Source organism: Diachasma alloeum, unplaced genomic scaffold (genome assembly GCF_001412515.2).
Source record: "Diachasma alloeum isolate Michigan unplaced genomic scaffold, Dall2.0 Dall_scaffold_00178, whole genome shotgun sequence".
NCBI lineage: Eukaryota > Metazoa > Arthropoda > Insecta > Hymenoptera > Braconidae > Diachasma > Diachasma alloeum.
The window spans coordinates 2,621,678-2,643,821 of NW_021680344.1; the positions used below are offsets into that span (position 1 = coordinate 2,621,678).

The following is a 22,144-nucleotide window of genomic DNA, read 5'->3' on the forward strand; positions in this document are numbered from 1 at the left end:
TTTTAAACTGAAATTTTTAGAAATTTAATCATTGAAAATTCATAATTTTGTGGAAACATCTGTGAAAAATATAAATTTCGGTTTAATTATTTCACGAATATTTATGAAAAATTAGGAAAATTCAGGGAATTTTCTCCTTGAATTCCAGATTTCTCTAAATTTTCAAGGAATTCTTTAAAAATTTCTGGAATTTTGAGAATTTTAAAGGAATTTCCCGAAAATTCATGGGAATTTGGCAGTGAATATTAATTTTACTTGAATTTTCAGAGAAATTCCGATGAGTTTTTCCCCTTAAATCGAATTCAAGGTCTTTCTCCAGAAAATTTAGCGAAATTTTTTCAACAATGTATATATTTTCGACTAAAATTTCCGGTAAACTTCTTGAGAATTTACATGGTATCATGGTTTCACTGAAATTTATAAGGGATTTTGCTATCCGAAATTTTAAAAATTATGGAAAAATCAATCGAAACTGTAAATTTTAGTTCAATTATTCCGAGAAAATGAATAGAAATCAGAAAAATGCCGGTGAATATATTCCTGAAGTCTCAGTTAATTGTGAGTTAAGGGTTATTTCGTACAGAATATTCATGTGTTGATGGGAAATTCAAGTAAAATGAGAAGTTATCGTCTTTCTGCTGCTATTTTAGACTGAAATTTGAGGTACATTTCTTGGAAATTCTCATCATATTCTAATACCGCTGAAATTTCAAAGAATTTCGTAATTGAAAATTCAATATTTTATGAAAAAATCAATGGAAATTGTAAATTTTAGTCCAATTATTTCATTTATTTCAATCAATTGTTTAATTAATCTTCTCCCTGCAAAACCTTTGTAATTTCATTGAAAATTAATTCTAAATTAATCTGGGATACCAAAAATCATGCAATAATGCATTCTAATTCGCGCGTTCGATTCGCGATCGGTCGAGATTCTGACAGCAATGATAATTAAAAGATAACTGATGTGAAAGATTAAAAATTTTGAAGTGACGACAATTTCTTTTAAAATATTTCAACAAATCAAAATGAATAGTAACTAATAAACTGACCAATAAGCTACAGTAATTACCTTTCATAACATACACTAGTCAACTGTTCCTGAAATGTCAATTATTATCCAACAGTGTAAGCCCATTCATCTAGCGCTAATGAATTTTGTTCAATTCAAAGTCATTTCTCTGGTATAGCCCGACTAAAATCTCATTTATCCCGAGTGGATAATCAATTTCTTTATGTTTTCGTGCGCAAAATAAATAAATTCTTACGTTTCGGATTTTCTTTATTGATTTTTATTCATCATTTATTCTCATGAATTTCATAAATTTTATTCAATTCAAATAGATCATTTCTCTGCGTTAACCCCGACGATAATTTCCCCTCCAGCCCCACTAAAATCCAATTTATTCCCAGTAGATAATCAATTTCCTTATGTTTTCGTGCGCACAATAAATAAATTCTTTCTTTTCGGATTTTTTAATCGACTTTTATTCATCATTTATTCTAATGAATCTCATAAATTCAATTTCTGTCATTTTCCTCTTTTAATTCAAATAAATTTTGTTCAATTTAAATAAGCCATTTTCCTGCTTTAACCCCGAAGATAATTTTCACTCTAGCCCGACCAAAATCCCATTTATCCCAAGTGGATAATTTTATAGAGCGTGAAACAGAAACCGCCAATCATTAGCATTACGCAGTAAACCACCTCTTGTAAACCCCCGCGATAAAACTCCACACGAATAGAAAAAAATATATTCAATCGTCTATTATTATAACTCGAGTGTGTGTGCTGAAGCGTAACGTGTGCGCGGCACATTGCGAAAGTGTTTGGCGTTTGTTGAATACAGCGGATTGAGTCGATTCCTCAAGACAAAACCGGTCTCGTGGCCCTTGAATTCCAACTGTTACATTCGTATATTTTCGAGTCGAGTGTAACTGGATTTTTGATGCTGTTTTAATGGCGAGAGCATCGAATTACCGGTGGTATTTCCCGAGAGAGCTCGAGATACTGACTAAACCCTTAATATGATAATTCTCCCCTTTGAGATGGTACGTACTGTGTGACGGAGTTAATGGTTATGAGGCAATTCGGTTGGAATGACGAGGATTCTCGTTGAATGTTGAACTAACAAGATTCTTTGCTGGGTAAAGGTTTGGGAAGGGTTTGAGTAAATTAGAGGAAGACCCTTTAGTAACAATCAATTGAAGTCCTCGGGTATGAAAAAATTTCATTGAAATGGCTGGCTAATTCGATAGAAATTTCTATCGGATTTTTATTGAACGTTTTATGAGTTTTAGGGCAATTTTATTGAGTTTTTCCAGTAGAAAAATTGAATGGAAAATATTCTATAGAAAACATGAATAAACTCGACTTTTTTTACACAACTTATTCCGTTGTGATATATCTTATGGAAATTCCTCAGCTCAAATTTTATAATTTTTCGCTTTCACAAAGAGAGAACAACAGCGGAAAAAATGTACAAAATTCATGTCGAGGAATTTCTATAGAAAACTTCTCAATAGAAAAAATTCTATAGAAAGATGAAATTCTACTACATTTTTCCTATAAAATGGTGTTTACTTGAAATTTTCCATATAAAAGGCTCTAAATTTGCGAAATTTTCCATTGAAATCAGCCAAAAACTCATCTGCGCATTTTTTTCCGACGGAAAAATTCAATAGAAAATATTCTATAGAATTCTATAGAACAAAAAATTATCTAACCAGTCAATTCCATTTTTAGTTAATATATATTTAATATTTAATTAAATTTAATATTTAATTGCTGGTTACATATACGTTATGGAACCAATAAAAATAAAATGAAAACAGAAAACAATTCGTCAAGTTTTCGAATAATAATGTTCCCAATATTAATGTCACTAACCCCAGGTCTCCTAATTTTCAGATTTCTCGCAATATGGTGGCCCCTGAAATGCCAGATAACAAAGCGTCGTGCCCGCCTCCTCATCGTGATAATCTGGTTCATCGCCCTGGCAATAACCCTCCCCTGGCTGTTATTCTTCGACATAATAATTCTCCCAAACAACATGGAGCAGTCATTCTGCGTGGAGGAATGGCCGCGAAAGCAGGACGAGAGGCTGTTCTTCCTCCTCGGCAACCTGATGTTCTGCTATGTCCTCCCCATGATCCTCATATCCCTCTGCTACATCGCCATATGGGTAAAAGTATCCCGTCGCAACATACCAACGGACACTAAAGACTCCCAGATGGAAAGAATACAGCAAAAATCAAAGGTCAAAGTTGTCAAAATGCTGGTAGTGGTTGTGATACTATTTGTACTCTCATGGTTGCCCCTCTACGTTATATTTGCGCGCATTAAACTGGGTGGTGCACCGACAATATGGGAGGAAGAGGTACTCAACATAGCAACACCAATAGCCCAGTGGCTTGGCTCAAGCAATTCATGCATCAATCCCATTCTCTACGCATTTTTCAATAAAAAATATCGTCGCGGTTTCATGGCCATTCTCAAGAGTGGACGTTGCTGCGGCAAACTACGCTACTACGAGACTGTCGCAATAATGTCGTCATCAACGAGCATGAGAAAATCATCCTACTACGTTAACAACAATAACTCATCGACAAGACGTACGTGTCATGGGCCACCGATACATCAGGATAGCAATGTATCCTACATATTCAATCACACTGGCGTTTAAAAATAATAGCAATCAGCATTGACGCGTCCAGTGAGTGGATCATTATGCTAATAATCGTGGGGTCATGACCCCATAATCATGAGAATGGTCATTTCTACGAACTGCCAGCTCGAGATTTCAGGGTCAATTTTTAATGAAATTGGAGACGATTGTCGCTCGAGTTGGACTCGGGTGGAGACTCTTTTCTGGCGAATAATCTTTCCCCAATTTTTGAGATATGGAGTTTTTGGAAAATTTTGAGGACATCTCGATGTAGTCCTCAATCTAATATTTAATATCCCGTCATATCTGGTGTAGTTTGTATACGCTGATAATTGAATAAGAAAACCGACACATTGTCGTAATTTTTCGTGACACATCACGAGATCATATATTTTCTTACGGTAAATCATAATCATAAGAATAAGAATAATAAAATCATAAGATTTGGTGAACGAGATTGATATCGTACACAAAAAATCGCTTGGAGCATAATATTTGGAGCTAGAGTTACCTATTTTCTTAATGCAAATTAACTAATCGATCACATAAGTATCACCTCAAATTGATAAAGTAAACGTTTGTACACTGACGTGCGGGAAGGAGCAGTGAGAATAGGAAACATTAAGTCGTGTCATCAATAACGTGGTGCGAGTACTATTTAATCGTAATCCACTGTGATAAAAAAATATAAATTTTCATTAACGGGTTTTGCGAGGGGGTTCATTAAAGGGAAAATAATGCCATGATAATAAATGAATAATTCAATGTAAAACGACGCGAGTTAGATCCCGCAATCCTCAACACAGCACAAACACCCAAACGCTTGATTATCGGTGAGAAAATAATTCATGGTAATTACCACATGCCGAACGCTTGATTAATCACAAAATGTACTTAATGAATCCACAGTGAACGTGACCGTTAATTTTTTTACTTATCGTGTACACGTATATCAGCCCTGACATAACGTTTTTCGTTAGTTAATGTGTAAATAGTACTGTAAGATTATTGTAATATTTGACAGATGAATTTTTAATTGCATGCGCATGTAATAGATTGATATATCTTTGTACGTATTAAGGGAGAGATGATTGAGTGAAGACAGGTATGGGTGGGAATTTTCAATGCGCATGATCCCGCACGTAATTATTAACATTGGAATAGCGACGGCGAAATGACGATTGGGATCAGAGAGTTCATCACGACGTTTGACACTGATTGAAATGAGAATAAGCTTTTACAGATTGTCAAGTTGATACTAAAAAAATTGTAAATTTTGGATTTGTGAATTTGATCAATCGACAGATTAATTATCAATGAAGTTTGTTGGGGGAGAGTTTGTAACAATTTGTACCGTGTTATGACAGGGATGTTTAAATGATGAGCCACCGATGAAATTTGACAAATAATGTGGATTAATGGATAGTGAATGATAAATTGAACTGCCAAAGTACATTTGGAGGTGGTGATGTGGAGTTTTTGAGGGTTAAAAATTTTGTAATTGTTATACAAGTGGAAATTATACCAGATTGTGGATTTGTACTTGATTCCCAACGTGATGATCGTTATTCTATCATGATGATGTCTCGCTACTCTTTTAACTGAACTTTTAATCTAAATGGCGGGGGAGGGGGACTTCCGGGGTCCGCAGGGGCCTCCGAGGTCCTCCGGGGTCCGCTGGGTATGCCTTGGTAGTCGATACACTCTCTATATTTTTTAATAATTCTCGAAGGACGTTTGCGCATGATACAATAACGATTGAATCGTCGATCGAAGGTGTTTAATTGTGAAACAATATCGATATGCATTTAAATTTTGAATATCTACTGCATGTATGCATTCAGACCATTTATATTATATCATGGGAGGATTTTAACGGAGGATTGATTGATATTTTGGCAGTCGGTCGATTCGATTTGTCACTGTGTCGTTTGTGAGACAGTCCACGAACTGCTAATCAGCAACGAAAAAAAAATTTTTAATAAAACTTGTGGAGGAATTTTCCTCAGAAATAGTGCAATATCTTCGTCCACTCTCTTCGTCTTTTAATCTAGTTAAGGAAGATGTATCAATTCAACGAATCGACCAATGTCTGAACGTCTCGATGATGAATGAGTTTTGATGGTGGAAATCGTGGAGCACTGGGCCATTCGCTGGCCGTTTTAGATGAGAATTTACACGAAATTTTGGTCCAATGGGGTGGAAGGATTGAGAGTTCTAAACTATTTTTAAAGTAATTATTCTCCTGATGTAATGGAGTGATGGTTAACGTGTTTTTCCCCTCATGTTTAGCCTACTTTCTGAGTCACTGTAATTACGATTGAGTTGTAGAAATGCATTGTTAATTGATTTGTCTACTTTTGTACTTTTATACGACTACTTTGTGATCACTGCGCGGAGGGGTCTTGGTTTGTCGGGTGGAGAATATTTTTCAGTGTTTGAGAGATATTTGAAGGTGGATTGGGATGCGTGTGACCAAATTCAATAGAAAACCTAGCGAATTCACTACAAAATTCTATTGAAATTCTGTCGGAATTCTGTGGGGTTTCTATAGGATTTCTATTGAAAAATTAAAAAATATATTTTCAATTTAAAAAAATTGAAAAATATTTGTTTTTTGCGCTGATTCTATTGCATATTCGATAAGAAACAGTCAATAGATTCCGAATTCCTGTTCGAATTTGTCTTTTGAGATTTTTTCTGTTAGAAGTATTGGGCATAGATTTTTAAGTTCATTCCGCTGGATTTTTGAAATTGATGTCCAAGCAGTCTTACAGAAAAAATCTGAAGAGAGAAACTCAAACAGAAAGCCGAAATCTATTGACTTTTTCTTGGCGAATAGCCAATAAAATCAGCGCAAAAAACAAATCAAATTTTTCAATAGAATTCGAATAGAAATCCTATAGAAACCCAAAGAATTCGCTAGCGTTTCTATTGAATTTTTTCATGCATGCGATTGCGGGTGCGAGAGATGATCGTAGGAGAACCTAACGAATTCGTGAGGAAATTGGGGAGATTTCTAGTGGAATTCCTATTCGTTTTTGGCCGATTCTATTGGAAAATTTCGAGGTTTGTCTGTGCGTTTTTTTTTATAAAAATGTTTAGGGGAAAATATTCTATAGAAAAAATCGATAGAATTTGATTTTTCTATACAACTTATTCTATTGAGATGTTTTCTATAGAAATTTCTTGGCTCAAATTTTCTAAGTTTTTTTGGTGGATTTTTATAATGAGAAGAGAAAAAAATGAAGTAGAAAAAACTTGGAAAATTTATGTCCAGGAATTTCTATAGAAAATGTTTCAACAGAAAAAGTTGTAGAGAAAGACGAAATTGTACAGATTTTTCCGATAGACTAGTTACTAAAGTTTCTTAGGATATTTTCGATTAAAAAAGGCGCAATAAAAGTGCGGAATCCTTCAATAGAATCGGCAAAAAAGTAATAGAAATCTCGAGAGAAATCCAAGAATTTCCTAATGAATTCAATAGCAAATTATATTGGATTTCTATTGCGCTTTCTATTAGTAGTCAGTCAATTCTGATGAGGAGTTCTGCAATTTATCTGTGAGTTTTTTTCAATAGAAAATATTCTATAAAAAAAAATCAATAGAATTGCATATTTCTATAGAAATCCCTCGACTCATATTTTCAAGGTTTTTTTGTTCAAGTTTTTAATGAGACGCAAAAATAGAGTGAAAAAACTTAGAAAAATGATGTTGAGGAATTCCTATAGAATAGTTTCTATAGGATATTTTTATTGGAAAAACGCGCAGTGAAAGTACCGAATTCTTCAATAGAATCGGTCAAAAACCAAAAGAATTTCCAATAGAAATTCCTATCGAATTCTTTAGATTTTTCTATAAGATATTTTCGTGTCTGTATTAATGATTAGGAAGTGTTTAAGGATTAGAAGGGCTAGTAGAACAGTCATATTAGAATCCAGAAAAGGTTTGGACATCACGGGAATAGCACATTCATCCCATGATGTTTCACCCGTCTGACCTTTCCATTCCTCAACTCCTCGTCAAATTCTCGAAGAAAAGTTTTAAATTTATATTCTCAATCCGACATGATGTTTCTTCTCAGCGTGGATTATGGATCCAGAGCTCACAAAGATAGTTATCTGCAAAAAGTATGAATAATGAACATTAGGATAATAACGAATAAACGAATTTAAAACGACTAACGAATTGCCTTGGCTGCTCGCACGAGTGATGAGATTCAATGTTACGCAGTAATCATAATTTATTTATAAGAGTTTTAAAGAGATCATAATTTAATAATTAATGAATTGAAGAGAATGAAAATATCCATTAGTTTAAATAAATCGTCTGACGGTAGATACTAGCAGAGACGATATTAAGAGAGAATTAAATACTCCGCCGTTGCTGTATTGATATAACCGCTGGTCGCTCTATATGTGTTTTCAAATGAAGGAGAAACAATATGTGTATAAAACAAATGTGTATATGAACATTCTATCTCAGAGATGTTATCAATCATTCATATTAACATAATTTATGTTTAGAAATTAATTGCGAGAGGTTATTCACTTCTGAAGTTATGACAAAGTCTAACGAACTAGTTGAGACAAAACATTTGGAGTATTTTCGTAAGGACTGAAATTGTCTCAAGGGCCAGAGGGAGAGCAGTTGGCCCTTGTAGACACTGCAATGGGCTCTCCCATTTGACCTTCAACGTTATTTGACCCTTTAGACCCTTTGATCATTATGATCTCTCTCCTGTACTTTCTGGTGGCCCTTATGACCGTTCGACACTTATACCCGTACAACGGTCAAACGGGAGAGACGAGGGGAGAGTTAAACGTTCTCCGAGGTCATACAGAGAGGACGAGGGGAGTGATCATAAGGGTAGACGGGAGGGTATTCGACCCTTACGAGCACTCCCCGCGACTCTCCCGTTTGACCCTTAAGATCCTTTGATCTTTATGATGACTCTGGTTGTCTCTTTTCGTTGATCCTTATGGCCGTTCGACCCTTATACCCTTACACCCTTGTAAGGGTATAAGGGTATAAGAGTCAACGAAAAGAGACAAGCCTTGTAAGAGTATAGGACGAGGGGAGAGTTAAACGTTTTCACCGGTCATACGGAGGGGATAAGCAGAGTGATCGTAGGGGTCAAACGGTCGAAAAGGGTAGGCGGGAGGGTATTCGGCCCTTCTTCCGTTTGACTCTCAACATTATTTGACCCTTGAGACTCTTCGATCGTGACGATCAGTATGCAAGTCTATTCCCCTTGACCCTCAAGGCCTTATACCCTTACAAGGGTCAAACGGGAGAGACGAGCGGAATGATCGTAAGGGTCATATGGGAGAGACCGGCATCTCCATTTGACCTTATTTCGCCATTTGATCCTTATGAACATTCCGCTCGACTCTCCCGTTTAGCCTTCAAGGTTGTTTGACCCTCGAAGCCTTTCGATCATCACGATAACTCGTCTCGTTGACCCTTAAGAATATTCCGTTCATCTCTTCCATGTGACCCTCAGAACCGTTTGACCTCCATAAACTTACGATTTAACCCACATCAATAGTAATTGAAATTGCCCTACAATCACCTGAAATCGAGTTTGTTCATGCATCCCTGAAGTGATTAACCCCTCGAAAAAAAATGTCACATCCCTCCTGATCCAATTAACATAACCTCTGGCACGTTCCGGGCGTTTGTGAGAACATCTAAAAATTGAATAGATCAGTGAGTGTACTGGGACCTGACAGACAATGGGTGAGGATTTATAAAAACGAAACTTTGATACGATGAATCTTGAACAGAAATAAGGGTAGATAGATAGCTAGGAAAAAAATAGATTGACTGATTGATTAAGATTATGAAAAAACAAAAGTGTGAATGATGACTGAATCTGTGTGAGGCCTAGGAAGTGAAACCGAAATAATAATTGCCTAAGTAGTGTTAAAATAATCATTGCGATACAAAATCATGAGAAAATACAAAAAATATATATATATATATAAAATTTGTTTTTACGTTCAATTCATTTGAAATGCGTTGAGATGTTATGATGGAGAAAAAATGAAATAATAGAAACATATTAGATAAGAGAATTCAATGAACCAATAAAACTGGTTGTCGCATTTGATGAACGTGTTTTATGTCGTTCCGATGAAAAACAATTATTTCAAATTTAATGGAAAAAATGTAATTACAGGCTCGCTTGAAGACTGTGAAAGGAAGAACACTCACTTTTGCAGCGTTTGAACGAGGAAATTCAAGTTTTTGATCAATCTAGAGATTAATTAGAGGGAATCAGTAACGGGGGAGAAAGGGACGACAGTAAATGTGGGTCAAGCGTGAGGGTCAACTTGATCTCGATTTGAAGTCATTCGAATTTACCGACATGATTTGACCTGTCAACTCAGACCTTCAATTTGACTCCTATATCGGCCCCTCGAATTCATCCGCAATCGTGCGGGTCAAATTGAGGGTCAAGATGACCTGGAATTTGCGGATTCTGTAGGTTTGGTCCCTCGTACTAAACGGAATGCGGGTCAAAATTAGGGTCAGTCATGAGCGTCCACTTGACCCTCACTTTGACTCACAACTCCACATGTGGTTTGTCCCATTCGTCTCTACCCATCAAACGATAACCGAATAATTATACCACAATTGGATATTGTGACTGTTTTCCCCCTTCGTCTTACAATTAACGACAAAAATCTTGATTAGAGATTGAAAGAAAAAATATTCTGCTCATATGTAACATAAAAAATGTGTACTATTAGAGGAAACTGCTGAGATTTCACAATTACACGTACTCCACCAACCCTTCCTCCACTGATATTTACTTTTCAGCTTTGGAATTTGGTACTGACGATGCAATTTAGTACCCACTGTAATGTTCAGATTGAATCACTCGTCAAATGCAAATACGATAATAAAGTATATGTATTTTCGCAGGAAAATAATAAATGATGAAATTTTATGAAAAAATGACTATTGAACTGAGAATTTACCTCCGATATTTATTATTTCCTCCTCAAAGTTACTATTGGAGGAGACAATTAGATTTCTCCTCACATTTAGTATAAAATCCTTATTTGACCCTCATTCACCCCCAATCGGAAGGTTCAAGAATGAGGAGGAAGTTGATCATTAGTTTGACCCATTCAATTCCATCTGTGAACCTTATTTTGATCTATACGTTTGGTCCCTGAGACCGGACGGAATGTGGCTCAAAACTAGGGTCAATCGTGAGGGTCAAGTTGACCCTCACTTTGACTGACAACTCCACAGGCGGTTCGTCCCACTCGTCTCTACCCTTCAAACGATAGGCGAAGCAACTTCTGGAGGATGTTTTCAGTGAAGTAGTGAATTAGTTTCTCTGGAAATTTCCTTGATAAAAAAAATCCAGAGAAAAGCTGGGAACTTTAACAGAATCGAGTTCGATAGACAGTTCTCTGAATTTTTTTTTCCAGCAATTCGACTCTGACACTTTGGCTTTGGGTGAAAAAAAAAAAGTTTTATTTCTGCATTTCTGGGGCATCTGAGGGATTCAGTGGCATTAGACGGGCCAAAAAATACAGAATTAACTTTCACTCGGCGGAAAAATTTGATTTTGCCGAAAGTCGACTTTGCCCCCGAAAAAAGCCTAAATATGACACTTTGGATCCGGGTGGAAAAAAAAATTTTATTTCTGTATTTCTGGGGCTTTCGAGGGTTTCATTAGCATCAGAAACGTTAATCAATATAAAAATTGAGGAATGTAATCGAAACTAACTTTCATTTTTGAGGCCTTGCAGAGGCTCGAGTAAGCCTTGACTAGGCCTGGACTAGGCCTGAATTGAAACTCGCCAATGGACCCTTGAATCACCCTCATTTCAGGCTGGAGTGAACGATGAAATCAAGCCTGTCCCAGCCCTGAGTCACTGAGCCTCGCCAAATTTAGGCTCGTACAAGCTTGTTTCCATCGTCAGCCTATATAATTCCTACCTGGGAACTTGAATGACGGCTGAAAATACTTGTTTTGATTATAAGAATTACGGAAAAAAATGAAATAAATAAAAAATGAGGTCATTTGCAAAATTCCACTTCTTCCCAGCCCAGGGGCAACAACACAGGCATGGAGCCGACATGGGGCATGGGCTGGGTTTCTTCTCTTGTTTTGTTTTGCATTGCAGAATCCGAGTGGAAAAAACTTAGAAAATTGATGCCCAAGCATTCTTATAGAAAAAATCTCAAGAGAAAAATTCAAACAGAAATTCGAAATCTATTGACTTTTTTTCATTGAGTATCCAATAGCATCAGCGCAAAAAACAAATAGAATTGTTCAATAGAATTCCAATAGAAATTCTATAGAAACCCCATAGTATTCCTATAGAATTCTAATAAAATTTTCTAGCGAATTCATAACTTTTCGATTGAATTTTGTCATACGTGAAAAAGCGTTGGAACATCACTCAGTGACATGTTCACCATCATATGCTCACTGACATATTATATGCTCGCTGCCTCCTGTTTGTTTTGATGATGTGAAAGTGTAACATTCATTTGGAACAAAAGAACGTAAGTGGGATTTAAGCTTGTTTAATCGAAAATGATTGGATATACGTTGCGCTGTTCCAAAAAAAATTGAAAATAATTATTTCGATGAGAATTTTAATACCGAGCACAAACAGCGCATTTTTAGGAGATACATCATTTATCTCTGGCAATGGCCGTTTTTGGTAGTTACGGGACTGTTATTAAGCTGTCGATATGTTAATTCATAATTAAATAATTTTGGAACGGTTTGTGGGAGATACGTTTATTTGTTACAGGTACAGGTCATAACAACGTATCTCACAAGTCCGTACATTTTCCATTTTTTTGATAATTTGAAAGTTTAACATCTATTTGGAATAAAAGAACGTGAGTGGGATTTACGGTTGTTTGAACGAAAATGCTTGAAGATACGTTGCTCTGATAAAAAAAATTGAAAATGATTATTTCGATGATTTTTCCAATACTGAGCATAAATAGCGCATTTTTTGGAAATACGTCAATTTACTTCTGGAACTGATGGTTTTTTGTAGTTACATGACTCTGTTACTAAGCTGTCGATATGGACAGAAAACAATAACTCTTTGATTTTCATCATGGACTCATAAAAACAAAATCAATGATTTAACGGAATTTCTTATTTATGTAGTCTTGATACGAAGAGAGCTCTTCAGGGCTTTGAGCTCGAATATTTTTGCCTTGTGCATAAAATGCACGATCCAGTCAATAGCGCCACGATTCACTTAACTTTAACCGAGGTCTAACCGTGGTTTCCTAATCCAAAAACTGGCCCTCAGCACTACAGAGCGAATTGTTCGTGAACGCGCGCAACCGCGCGCGTTGTAGATCTAGTTATACCTGAAAAAGAATAAATTTCTCCCTCACACTTCATGATTGACACGGGGTATAATTAGACTGCAGCTATATGCCACGGAAAATATGAATGTAAATCAATCAACTTCCGAGAAAAAAGTTTCAACTTGGACTCGTCTCTGCTACCTGTCACTCGAGACAACCGCACACGCAACTCCTGCAGGTGATACCTGAAAATAAGAGAGGGAATATCATTTTTCCGAGGTCCGAGGATGGCGATGCGCCCCACCAATCTGATAGTCATAAAATTCATTTCTTTTTACATGAAGTGTCCCGGGTTCTGGCCCCTAGAGTCAGTACGGGCGAAACGATTTATGAATTTTCTCGTGGCCTATGCTATTTTTATGACATTCTTCTCGTATATTCAGAGTGTTGTCATTGTCTATTATGCTTTCGATGATTTTCAGGTGAGTAATAATTTTTTTATTTTTTTTATCAGCTATCTAAATATTTATTCAACTATTCTTTTGTTTTCTTTCTGTGTTCTATAATCAAAACATTATATATCATATATAAATACGTCGGGCGATGGCCAGTCACCAGCTTCTTATGACAAATTGCGTTAAAAAAAATTTTTACGAATGATAATTTTTTTTCCGGGAAATTGCGTCTGTGCACGCACGAATAAATTGAATAGAAAAACAGCGAATTCGTTAGTCAATTGTAGTGGATTTCTATTGAACTTTCTATTGGTTTTTAGTCGATTCTATTGAAATATTATCTATAGAAAATAACATTGTTTTTTCTTCATTTTATTTTTTTTGTTTGCATTAAAATAATCAAACGAAAAAATTCAGAAATTTTTTTTAGAAATTTTTCTTTTCTTCATTTTTTAAAGGAAGAGAGAAGGAAAAACTGAGCAACCTCTAGAGGATGTTTTCATTGAAATAGTGAACTGGTTTGTCTGGAAATTTTCTTTATAAAAGAAAAATCCAGAGAAAAGCTGGGGACTTCTTCAACAGAATTGAATTCGATAGACAGTTCTCTGAATTTTTTTTCCAGAAATTTGCTAGTGCTACCATGAATACCGCGATATGCACCATGGGCCTGTACAAACTCCTACTATTCACTTACAAGCGGCCAAGTTTCCTACATTTCATTGGCTTCGTCAACAAAAATTTTTGGTGCAAAAGTTACCATCACAATAACGACGAGATTATGAACAAGTGCTTAAAGAAATGTACTTTCTACGTAATATTCATAGTGATCATATGTCACACGACACTGTTATTTTTTTTCATTCAGCCATTAATCGGTGACTGATTCATTGATAATTTATCGTCGATAAACTATCAGTCATTGAAAAATGTATGGAACAATTGATATTTGTGGTCCCCAGATAATCGAGGGAAGAACGAAAGCGATAGAGAGCTTCCGTTCGCTGTTTACACGAGTCTTCCAGTTGAGTTGACTCCTTGGTACGAGATAATCTTCACTGTAGAGGTATAATCTTTTGTATGAACAACATGACAGTTCAAGAATAAAATAGACTTGAGTCAAGTATACTTGAGTGGGGACGGGTGTTTTAATTCGAGGATAATTATTTCGTACCAATCCCGGTTGTACTAAGCGCTCTCAAGTGTAATGTAAGGGTCAAACACTAAATGCGAGAATATAAGGGTCACAAAGTGGGGGTTAAAAAATGAAGGTCGGAATATTAGAGTCAAAAACTGAGGGCCTGAAAAGGTGAAGGAATGATGGTCAGTATGTTAGGGTAAAAAAAAGAGCTTGGAATATTAGGATCAAAAAATTAACGTCATAAGATGCGGGTCATATAAGGGCTAAAAACGGTGATCAAGCATGCTATATGATTTATATTTAGGCCCTCATTGCCTGACACTCAATTTTTTTACTTTTATATTCTCACCCTAATGTTTTGACCCTAATATTCTGACCCTCATTTTTTAACCTCCATTTTTTGACCCTCATATTCTGATACTTAGTGCCTGACCCTTATATTACACTTAAGAGGGCTTGCTATACAGCCCGGCCTGATACAAAAGCATCATCACCGAATTGAAATACCCACCCCCCAATTGAATCAATTTTCGTTTCATGGATGTAATTTGTGTATTCAGTTTATTTCAGTATTTTATATATGCGTTTGTTACTTTTGCTTCGATGTTTTTCTCTACGGAGTCAATCTCACGCTGGTCGGTGAGTTCATAATATTACAAGAGGATCTCAAAGGCATCTGTCATTTCGATGAATTACCTGATCCCTCGTCGAAATATCGTGGTTGCATCTACTCCCAGTTCATAAAATGTATCAACCAACATCGATTGTTGACGTGTTGCGCTGATAATTTGAGAGAACTTTACAAAGATTGCGTTGTCAGTTTCGTTGTTATACTCAGTCTGCTAATATGTCTGGCAATGTATCAGCTCATGACGGTGAGATTTAATTGAATCATCGGCAGGGGCAACGGAAGGGCTCAGAAACACTAAGTAGATTTGTCATAAGGATCAAACGTTCGTAAGACCCCACTTGACCCTTATGACTTGTTCGACCCGTGTAATCCCAAATATGTCTGACCATACCTAAAAAAATCTCATTCCGTCGCCCCTGATCATCCGACAATACCAAAAAAACAGTGAAAATGAATTTTCAATCAACACTTCACACCCATTCCACATTGAAGATTCGCGGTAAACTGCTGTCTCAGATACATGCCTATATATATGTGACGAATATTTTGTCAGAGTTGTTTTTTTTCACCGCCACCTGTGATGATCTATCGCAAGCAAGTTCGGGAGTTGCTCAGGCGGCATATGCTGTGCCATGGATCTCCATTAGATCAGATGTTCTCAGGGGAAGATTGGTGAATGGCTTGAGATTGGTCATTATGAGGTCTCAAAAGCCATCGCAGATGACTGTGGGTGACTTCTCACCTGTTACACTCCAAACATTCACGTCGGTAAGCACGAAAAGACTATCATTTTTCTTACTGAATAATCGACAACTCATCTTACAGATTTGCAATCTGGGGTTTTCCTTTCTGGCTCTCATGAGGCAAAGCTAGTTTGCGTTATTATTCAATCTTAGAAATCCATAGAGACATTTTCAATTATCAGAGAGACTATGGTAGTAAATAATAAATACAGAGATGGAATCCAACGCAATCCATGTTGTCCTTCTTTCATTCTAGAATTTAATTGCAAAAAACAGGAATTATGTTCGGTACCTCTTCGACAAGGACTAATAGCGATCGAGTGAATAAATGCTTTAAACCTCCTGATTAATTCGCGATCAGAAATCATTTCTCCTCACATATCATCTTTCATGTCGTACCTGATGGGTCTCGTGTACCTCATCTCTCATTACAGTGAAGCTTCCGCCAGAGATTACTAGATGTTGGAGGGGTCACACAGCGATTCCAGTCACGAACATCCAGAGGATTGTCATTCGATTCAACAAACATAGCCCTCAGCTGCAGCTTCGTGGTAGGAGTCTGCTTCAAAAATAATGCAGTGTTTGAAAAATATTGACATTTCCAGAATATTTTACTAGTAACTTCTATCAGACTGTTAAAAATTACGAGCATTTTCTTTAAATAATTTATAAACAATCAATTTATCACCATAAAAATCATTTGTTCGGAATTCTAAAAAATTTATTCAGATTCCGAATTTTAACAGAAATCGTTTTCATGCCTGAACAAGCAGGGCAGAACTCCTATTCGGCAGAAGCCATGTGACTGTTTCTGCATGTGTTAGTAGTCTTTTTTTTCTACCAATTCCATTGGTAATAAGCTTCCGAATGGATCCGCAGTAATTCCAATTTCAAAAATGAGAATTGACAATTCCTATTCAACTTCCCGACTTTATCTGATGGATATTGTCGTTAACAAACTAATGAATATTTCATTTTTATTCTCCATTTTTTTCATTCATTAATTTTTGACTTTGGGGGGGGGAATTTTTTACTTTGAAGGTATACTAAGCCGGGAAGTTTCTCTAAGATTTTACTTCTTCGGGAACAATTAAGTGACAATTGCGTACTTTGTTCGGTGATGAACCTGAAAATTCACTGAACGTTTCAGATTTCTTCTCTTCCAATCCTGTAAAAATTGTCGGAAAACGATTCCCCTTTGCGGATTACGTGAATTGTTCCGTAATTTTTATTGAATATTTCCCTCCGTGTGTACCAAACAGTAGAAGATACTTCGATATCCTTAAGTTTTGTCATTACAGGATTTACTAAACAATGACGCATAATGCAGTGAAATTGACTGTTACAAACTCACCGAATTCATTATAATTAACATCAGGTGACACTCTCAAATTGCTGATAAATGATTTATAAATTGAATTTAATACTCCGTTGTGACGGAACACTGCGCACAACCTAATCCGCACATCTGGTATTTAAAATTCGATTCAAAGTCGATGCAGTGAATAATGAGAAATGCCCCAACGAATCTGAGAAACTGTGAAGCTATCAAACTCACTCGTTCCTGCAATTCACGCTCACCTGTTCTCTCCACGCACTGACTTCCCTCTCACGACTGAAATCCAAATGAATTCAAAGAGAGGGGAAATAATAAAGTTCCCCACGAGTGATTGACAGGAGGGATAATTTCCCTCATCTGTATTCCCAGAAAAATCGCCAATACCGATCGATCTGCGTCCGAGTGGGAGAATCCAGACGCCTGACAGCTGCACGTGAAGAGCCTCCCCGTGTGATATTGCGAAGTGAGAACAGCACAAAGAATCACATTTATTTTTTCCAAGAGTTAGAATAGCGATGCGCTCCGCAGATCTCGCGGTGATTAAAGTCATCGCTTTTTACATGAAATTCCCGGGGTTCTGGCCACTCGAGTCCGTGCACGCGAAGTGGTGGATGAATTTCATGGTGATTTATGCTATTGGTATAACACTGTTTTCGTTCTATGTGAGTGCAACCATCGTTTATCATAGTGTTGATGATTTTCAAGTGAGTAATTGTATTTTTTGGGTGCATTTGTCAGTAACATTGCATGATTGTGATCTATCGGAGGGGTTGGATGACATCATTATTTCAATTAATGGATTGAGGGGAGGTTCATCCCAGGAATTTTCCGCGTGATTATTCCTCAGAAATTTGTTTTTGTAGGCCAAATTTGTCTCCGACCGCTAAAAAGTGGAGATTCAATTTTTTAAAAATCGAAATATAGAATTAAAAAAAATCCCCAACGTATTTTTTCAAGTTTTTTCTAATATGATCACAAATTTTCAGAGAAGATCCGTTTTTAAGTTTATTGGTCAACCCAAACATGCTTTAGAAACATTAACAAACGAAGCTTATACATAATATTGAAACAAAAAATTTCATTTTTCTGGAGATATTAAAAGGAATTTTGATGAACGAATACATTTCAAAATGTATCTCCTTCCGAATTTTTTATAATTAAATGGAAAAAATTTGCGATCATATGTAAACAACTATTTTTAACAAACGCTAGGGATTTTAAATGAGTTTAAAAAATTTGAATCACTAATGTCGACTGGGCGGAGACAATTGTGACCGACAAAATTAGATTCCTAAGGAAACAGCACCCGGAAAATATTATTTTCCATGTTTTTTTTTTTTTGAAAAATGAAGTTTTTCTCCGGGATGAACCACTTAACGAAAACTCCACTGAAAAAACCTTTTTTCAACGGAACTTGATTGAAGAATTGTATTGGTTTTTTGACTGATTCAATGAAATTATGTTTTCATAGCCAAAAAAATATCTAGATGAAGATGTAGATAAGCTCCGAAATTTTTCAATAGAATCGGCCAAAAACTAATAGACATCCAATAGAATTCTCTACAAAATTTTTTCATACGTCAACCCTTACCATTGATGATTTTAGACGTGCAAACAGCCTCCTGACCATCATCCATTATAAGTCATCCAATATCTGCCCTCTTTGTTACTCTGCAGGAGAAAATTCTTTTCAGAGCCTAGTGAGTGCAACTATGAACAGCGCGATAGTTGTTATGGGCCTGTACAAACTCCTGCTATTCACCTACAAGCGGCCCATGTTCTTGGATTTCATCGTATTCGTCAACAAACATTTGTGGTACAGATCTCACGACCAGAATAATGATGAGATTATGAGAAAGTGCTTGAAGGATTGTGCGATCTACGTGATATTCATAGTGATCATCTGCCACATGACACTATCGTTTTATTTCATCCAGCCAGTACTCGGTAACTAATTCATTGATAATTTATTATCGGTAAACGATGGATTATTACGAAATAAAGGTGGGAACAAATGACATTTATGATCCCAAGATAATCGAGGGAAGAATGAGAGTGATAGAGAGCTTCCTTTCAAATGGTATACGACTTTACCGGTCGAGATGAGCCCCTGGTACGAGATGAGCTTCACCGTACAAGTTAGTCTGTTTTTCCGAAATGTTGGCTGGGATGACTGCAACACTAGATAATTGAATGCATGCATTCAGCTGATTTCAGTATTTTACGTCTGCGTTTGTTACTTTTGCTTCGACGTTTTTCTCTACGGAGTCAATCTCACGCTGGTCGGTGAGTTTATAATATTACAGGAGAATCTGAAAGGCATCTGTCATTTCGACGAATCACCCGATTCCACGTCGCAATATCGTGGTTGCATCTATTCCCAGTTCATAAAGTGTATCAACCAACATCGATTGCTGATATATTGCGCTGATAATTTGAAAGAACTTTATAAAAATTGCGTTGCCAGTTTCGTTGTTGTACTGAGTATCCTAATATGCCTGGCAATGTATCAACTCATGACGGTGAGATTTAATTGAATCATAAGCAGGGGCGACGGAAGGGCTGTGATGGGTATGGAGTTCTAAAAAATGACGGAAATTATGAAAAGATTCCGGAAAAAATTCGCTTCTGAGCGGAAGCGCTGAGCATAATTGTCATAAGGGTCAAAGGTTCGTAAGATTCCACTTGATCCTTATGACTTGTTCGACCCGTGCAATCTTAAACATGTCTGACCATACCACAAAAAATCTTATTCCGTCGCCCCTGATTACCCGAGTATACCAAAAAGACAAAGTGAAAATGAATTTTCAATCAACACTTCACACCCATTTCACATTAAAGATTCGCGGTAAACTGTTGTCTCAGATACATGCCTGTATATATGTGACGAATATCTTGTCAGAGTTGTATTTTTTCACCGCCACCTGCGATGATCTATCGCAAGCAAGTTCGGGAGTTGCTCAGGCGGCATATACTGTGCCATGGAACTCCATTAAATCACATGTTCTCAGGAGAAGATTGGTGAATGGCTTAAGATTGGTCATTATGAGGTCTCAAAAGCCATCGCAGATGACTGTTGGCGACTTTTCACCTGTTACACTGCAAACATTTACGTCGGTAATTATGACAGTAATTGACTTATTCCTCAAAATTGGTAATGAATAATTTCTTATTTCACAGATTTGTAACCTATCGTTTTCTTTTCTGGCTCTATTGAGGCAGAGCTAGAACACACGAAAAAGCGAATTTTAGAAAAACTTCAACGCAATCGTGATGTATGGAATTCCATCAAAATTATTCCTTGTATCAAATTTTCTTCGGAATTCTCTCGACCGTCACCGTTGAAAACTGGAAACACATGTAGATATCATTGCATAAAAAAACTACAGTCACAAATTGGTAGTTCAGTCGATTATCAATCACTTTTTTCCTTCATTACTTCGATAAAACAAATTTCCACACGATTAAATTCTCTGACGAACTATGGATGGAAAGAAATTTAAAAAAAAACGGGACGAGATTTTGCCATGAAAGTCACAGCGATGCGCCCTCCATGAGTAATTAGATTCCAATTGGGTCATTGAAACAGGACATTTATCCGCCCTCGTGTAATGGACACTGATGAAGATTCTCCCCCATAATATTGCGAATAAAAAGTTGCGTATGCTCTCCCCTCTATTTTTCAAACTTGGAAAAAAACACTGTGCACCCCGCAAACCATACGGCCATAAAAGTAATTGTCTTCTACATGAAGTTCCCGGGGTTCTGGCATATGTTTTTGCTGTTTAGTCTTAAACAATTTTGATGTATCTTCAGCTTTTTCCCTCACATTTCCTTCCTAAATACATCACTTGGCCCCAGCATCCGTAAGAGGAGCCAGACACCAGAGTCATACCTGAATGCACTTCAAACTATCATCACTTCATTCACCGCTATTTATTTATAAAATAATTGATCTAAAATGAATGCAAAAATCAGGGAGTCGTCGCCTTCCGTTCAATGGCTCCTCAACAACAGGAAAAGTTATGAGAAAAGAACGGCGACCGCAGCAGGTGTGATGTGCAGTTCTTCCTAACGCCAATATTCCTTGCAAATGAAACAAAGAGGCAAATGTAGAAATCGAAAAAATACCCCTCGACGACTGTCATTTAGAATTGCAATTTCTCGAGAAATGATTGACAGTGAGCGGAGTTAACGTGGGAAACCGTGGTGTGTACCGAACAGGGATAAACGTGGCCTGTCATTCATACGTACTTTTTCCCCCACTTGCAACTGAATCCACACGCACAGTGTCTGTGACCACTCGACAAAATACTCTTGTCATGCTTCGTAACTACTACCCGAGTCGAGGATTTGGTTCTGATTGGACGTACACAGGTCTTTCAAGATCTCTCCAGACCTAGATGGACCTGGTAAGTCTGAATCAGTTCTGCGACGTACTTTTCCAGAGACCATTCGAATCCTCAGTTCTTTTCGGTCCTGAGAAGCCCTCCTCGATGCTACCGAGAACGCGTGATTTTACGATCAGGTGAAGGGGAAGGCATGTATGCGGAGGGTTGAAATTTGTAGCCAACGAGGAGACAGGGTTGCAGAATATATTTTAGCCACCCTCATCTCCCCGTTTGCAGGCGGTGTTTAAATAAAAAATAGTGAACGTTGATTCTGTATTTATTGACCCCCTGATGCCAATGAAACCCTCGGAGGTGACAGAAATGGGGAAAAAAAAATTTTCAGTTTCACGTGGGTCAAGGGTGAAAGTCGATTTTCGCCAAAATTGAATTTTTTCGCCAAGTGAAAGTTGATTCTGTATTTTCTAACAATTCTGATGCCAATGAAACCCCCGAAGGCGCGACAAAAG

At 36.8% G+C, this 22,144-nt stretch overlaps 3 protein-coding genes across 3 annotated transcripts in view; all 3 read left to right on the forward strand.

Annotated features, from left to right (window-relative positions):
• Positions 1–4,008, forward strand: part of LOC107038700 (neuropeptide SIFamide receptor) — a 63,204-nt gene extending 59,196 nt beyond the window's left edge. The window contains exon 3 of the mRNA XM_015257948.1: positions 2,912–4,008. Coding sequence (XP_015113434.1) covers positions 2,912–3,686 — 775 coding nt within the window. The 3' untranslated portion in view covers positions 3,687–4,008. The remainder of the gene's footprint in view (positions 1–2,911) is intronic.
• Positions 4,009–13,273: 9,265 nt separating this feature from the next.
• LOC107038363 (odorant receptor 49b) lies at positions 13,274–16,077 on the forward strand. The gene is made up of 6 exons (XM_029126236.1): positions 13,274–13,462; positions 14,058–14,310; positions 14,395–14,498; positions 15,134–15,448; positions 15,697–15,972; positions 16,030–16,077. The coding sequence occupies exons 1-6, from the start codon at positions 13,274–13,276 to the stop codon at positions 16,075–16,077; spliced, it is 1,185 nt and encodes a 394-aa protein (XP_028982069.1).
• A 1,724-nt stretch (positions 16,078–17,801) lies between these two features.
• Positions 17,802–20,514, forward strand: LOC114841314 (odorant receptor 49b-like). Its single transcript, XM_029126237.1, has 6 exons — positions 17,802–17,990; positions 18,981–19,233; positions 19,321–19,424; positions 19,494–19,808; positions 20,128–20,403; positions 20,467–20,514. The coding sequence occupies exons 1-6, from the start codon at positions 17,802–17,804 to the stop codon at positions 20,512–20,514; spliced, it is 1,185 nt and encodes a 394-aa protein (XP_028982070.1).
• The last annotated feature ends 1,630 nt before the right edge of the window (positions 20,515–22,144 follow it).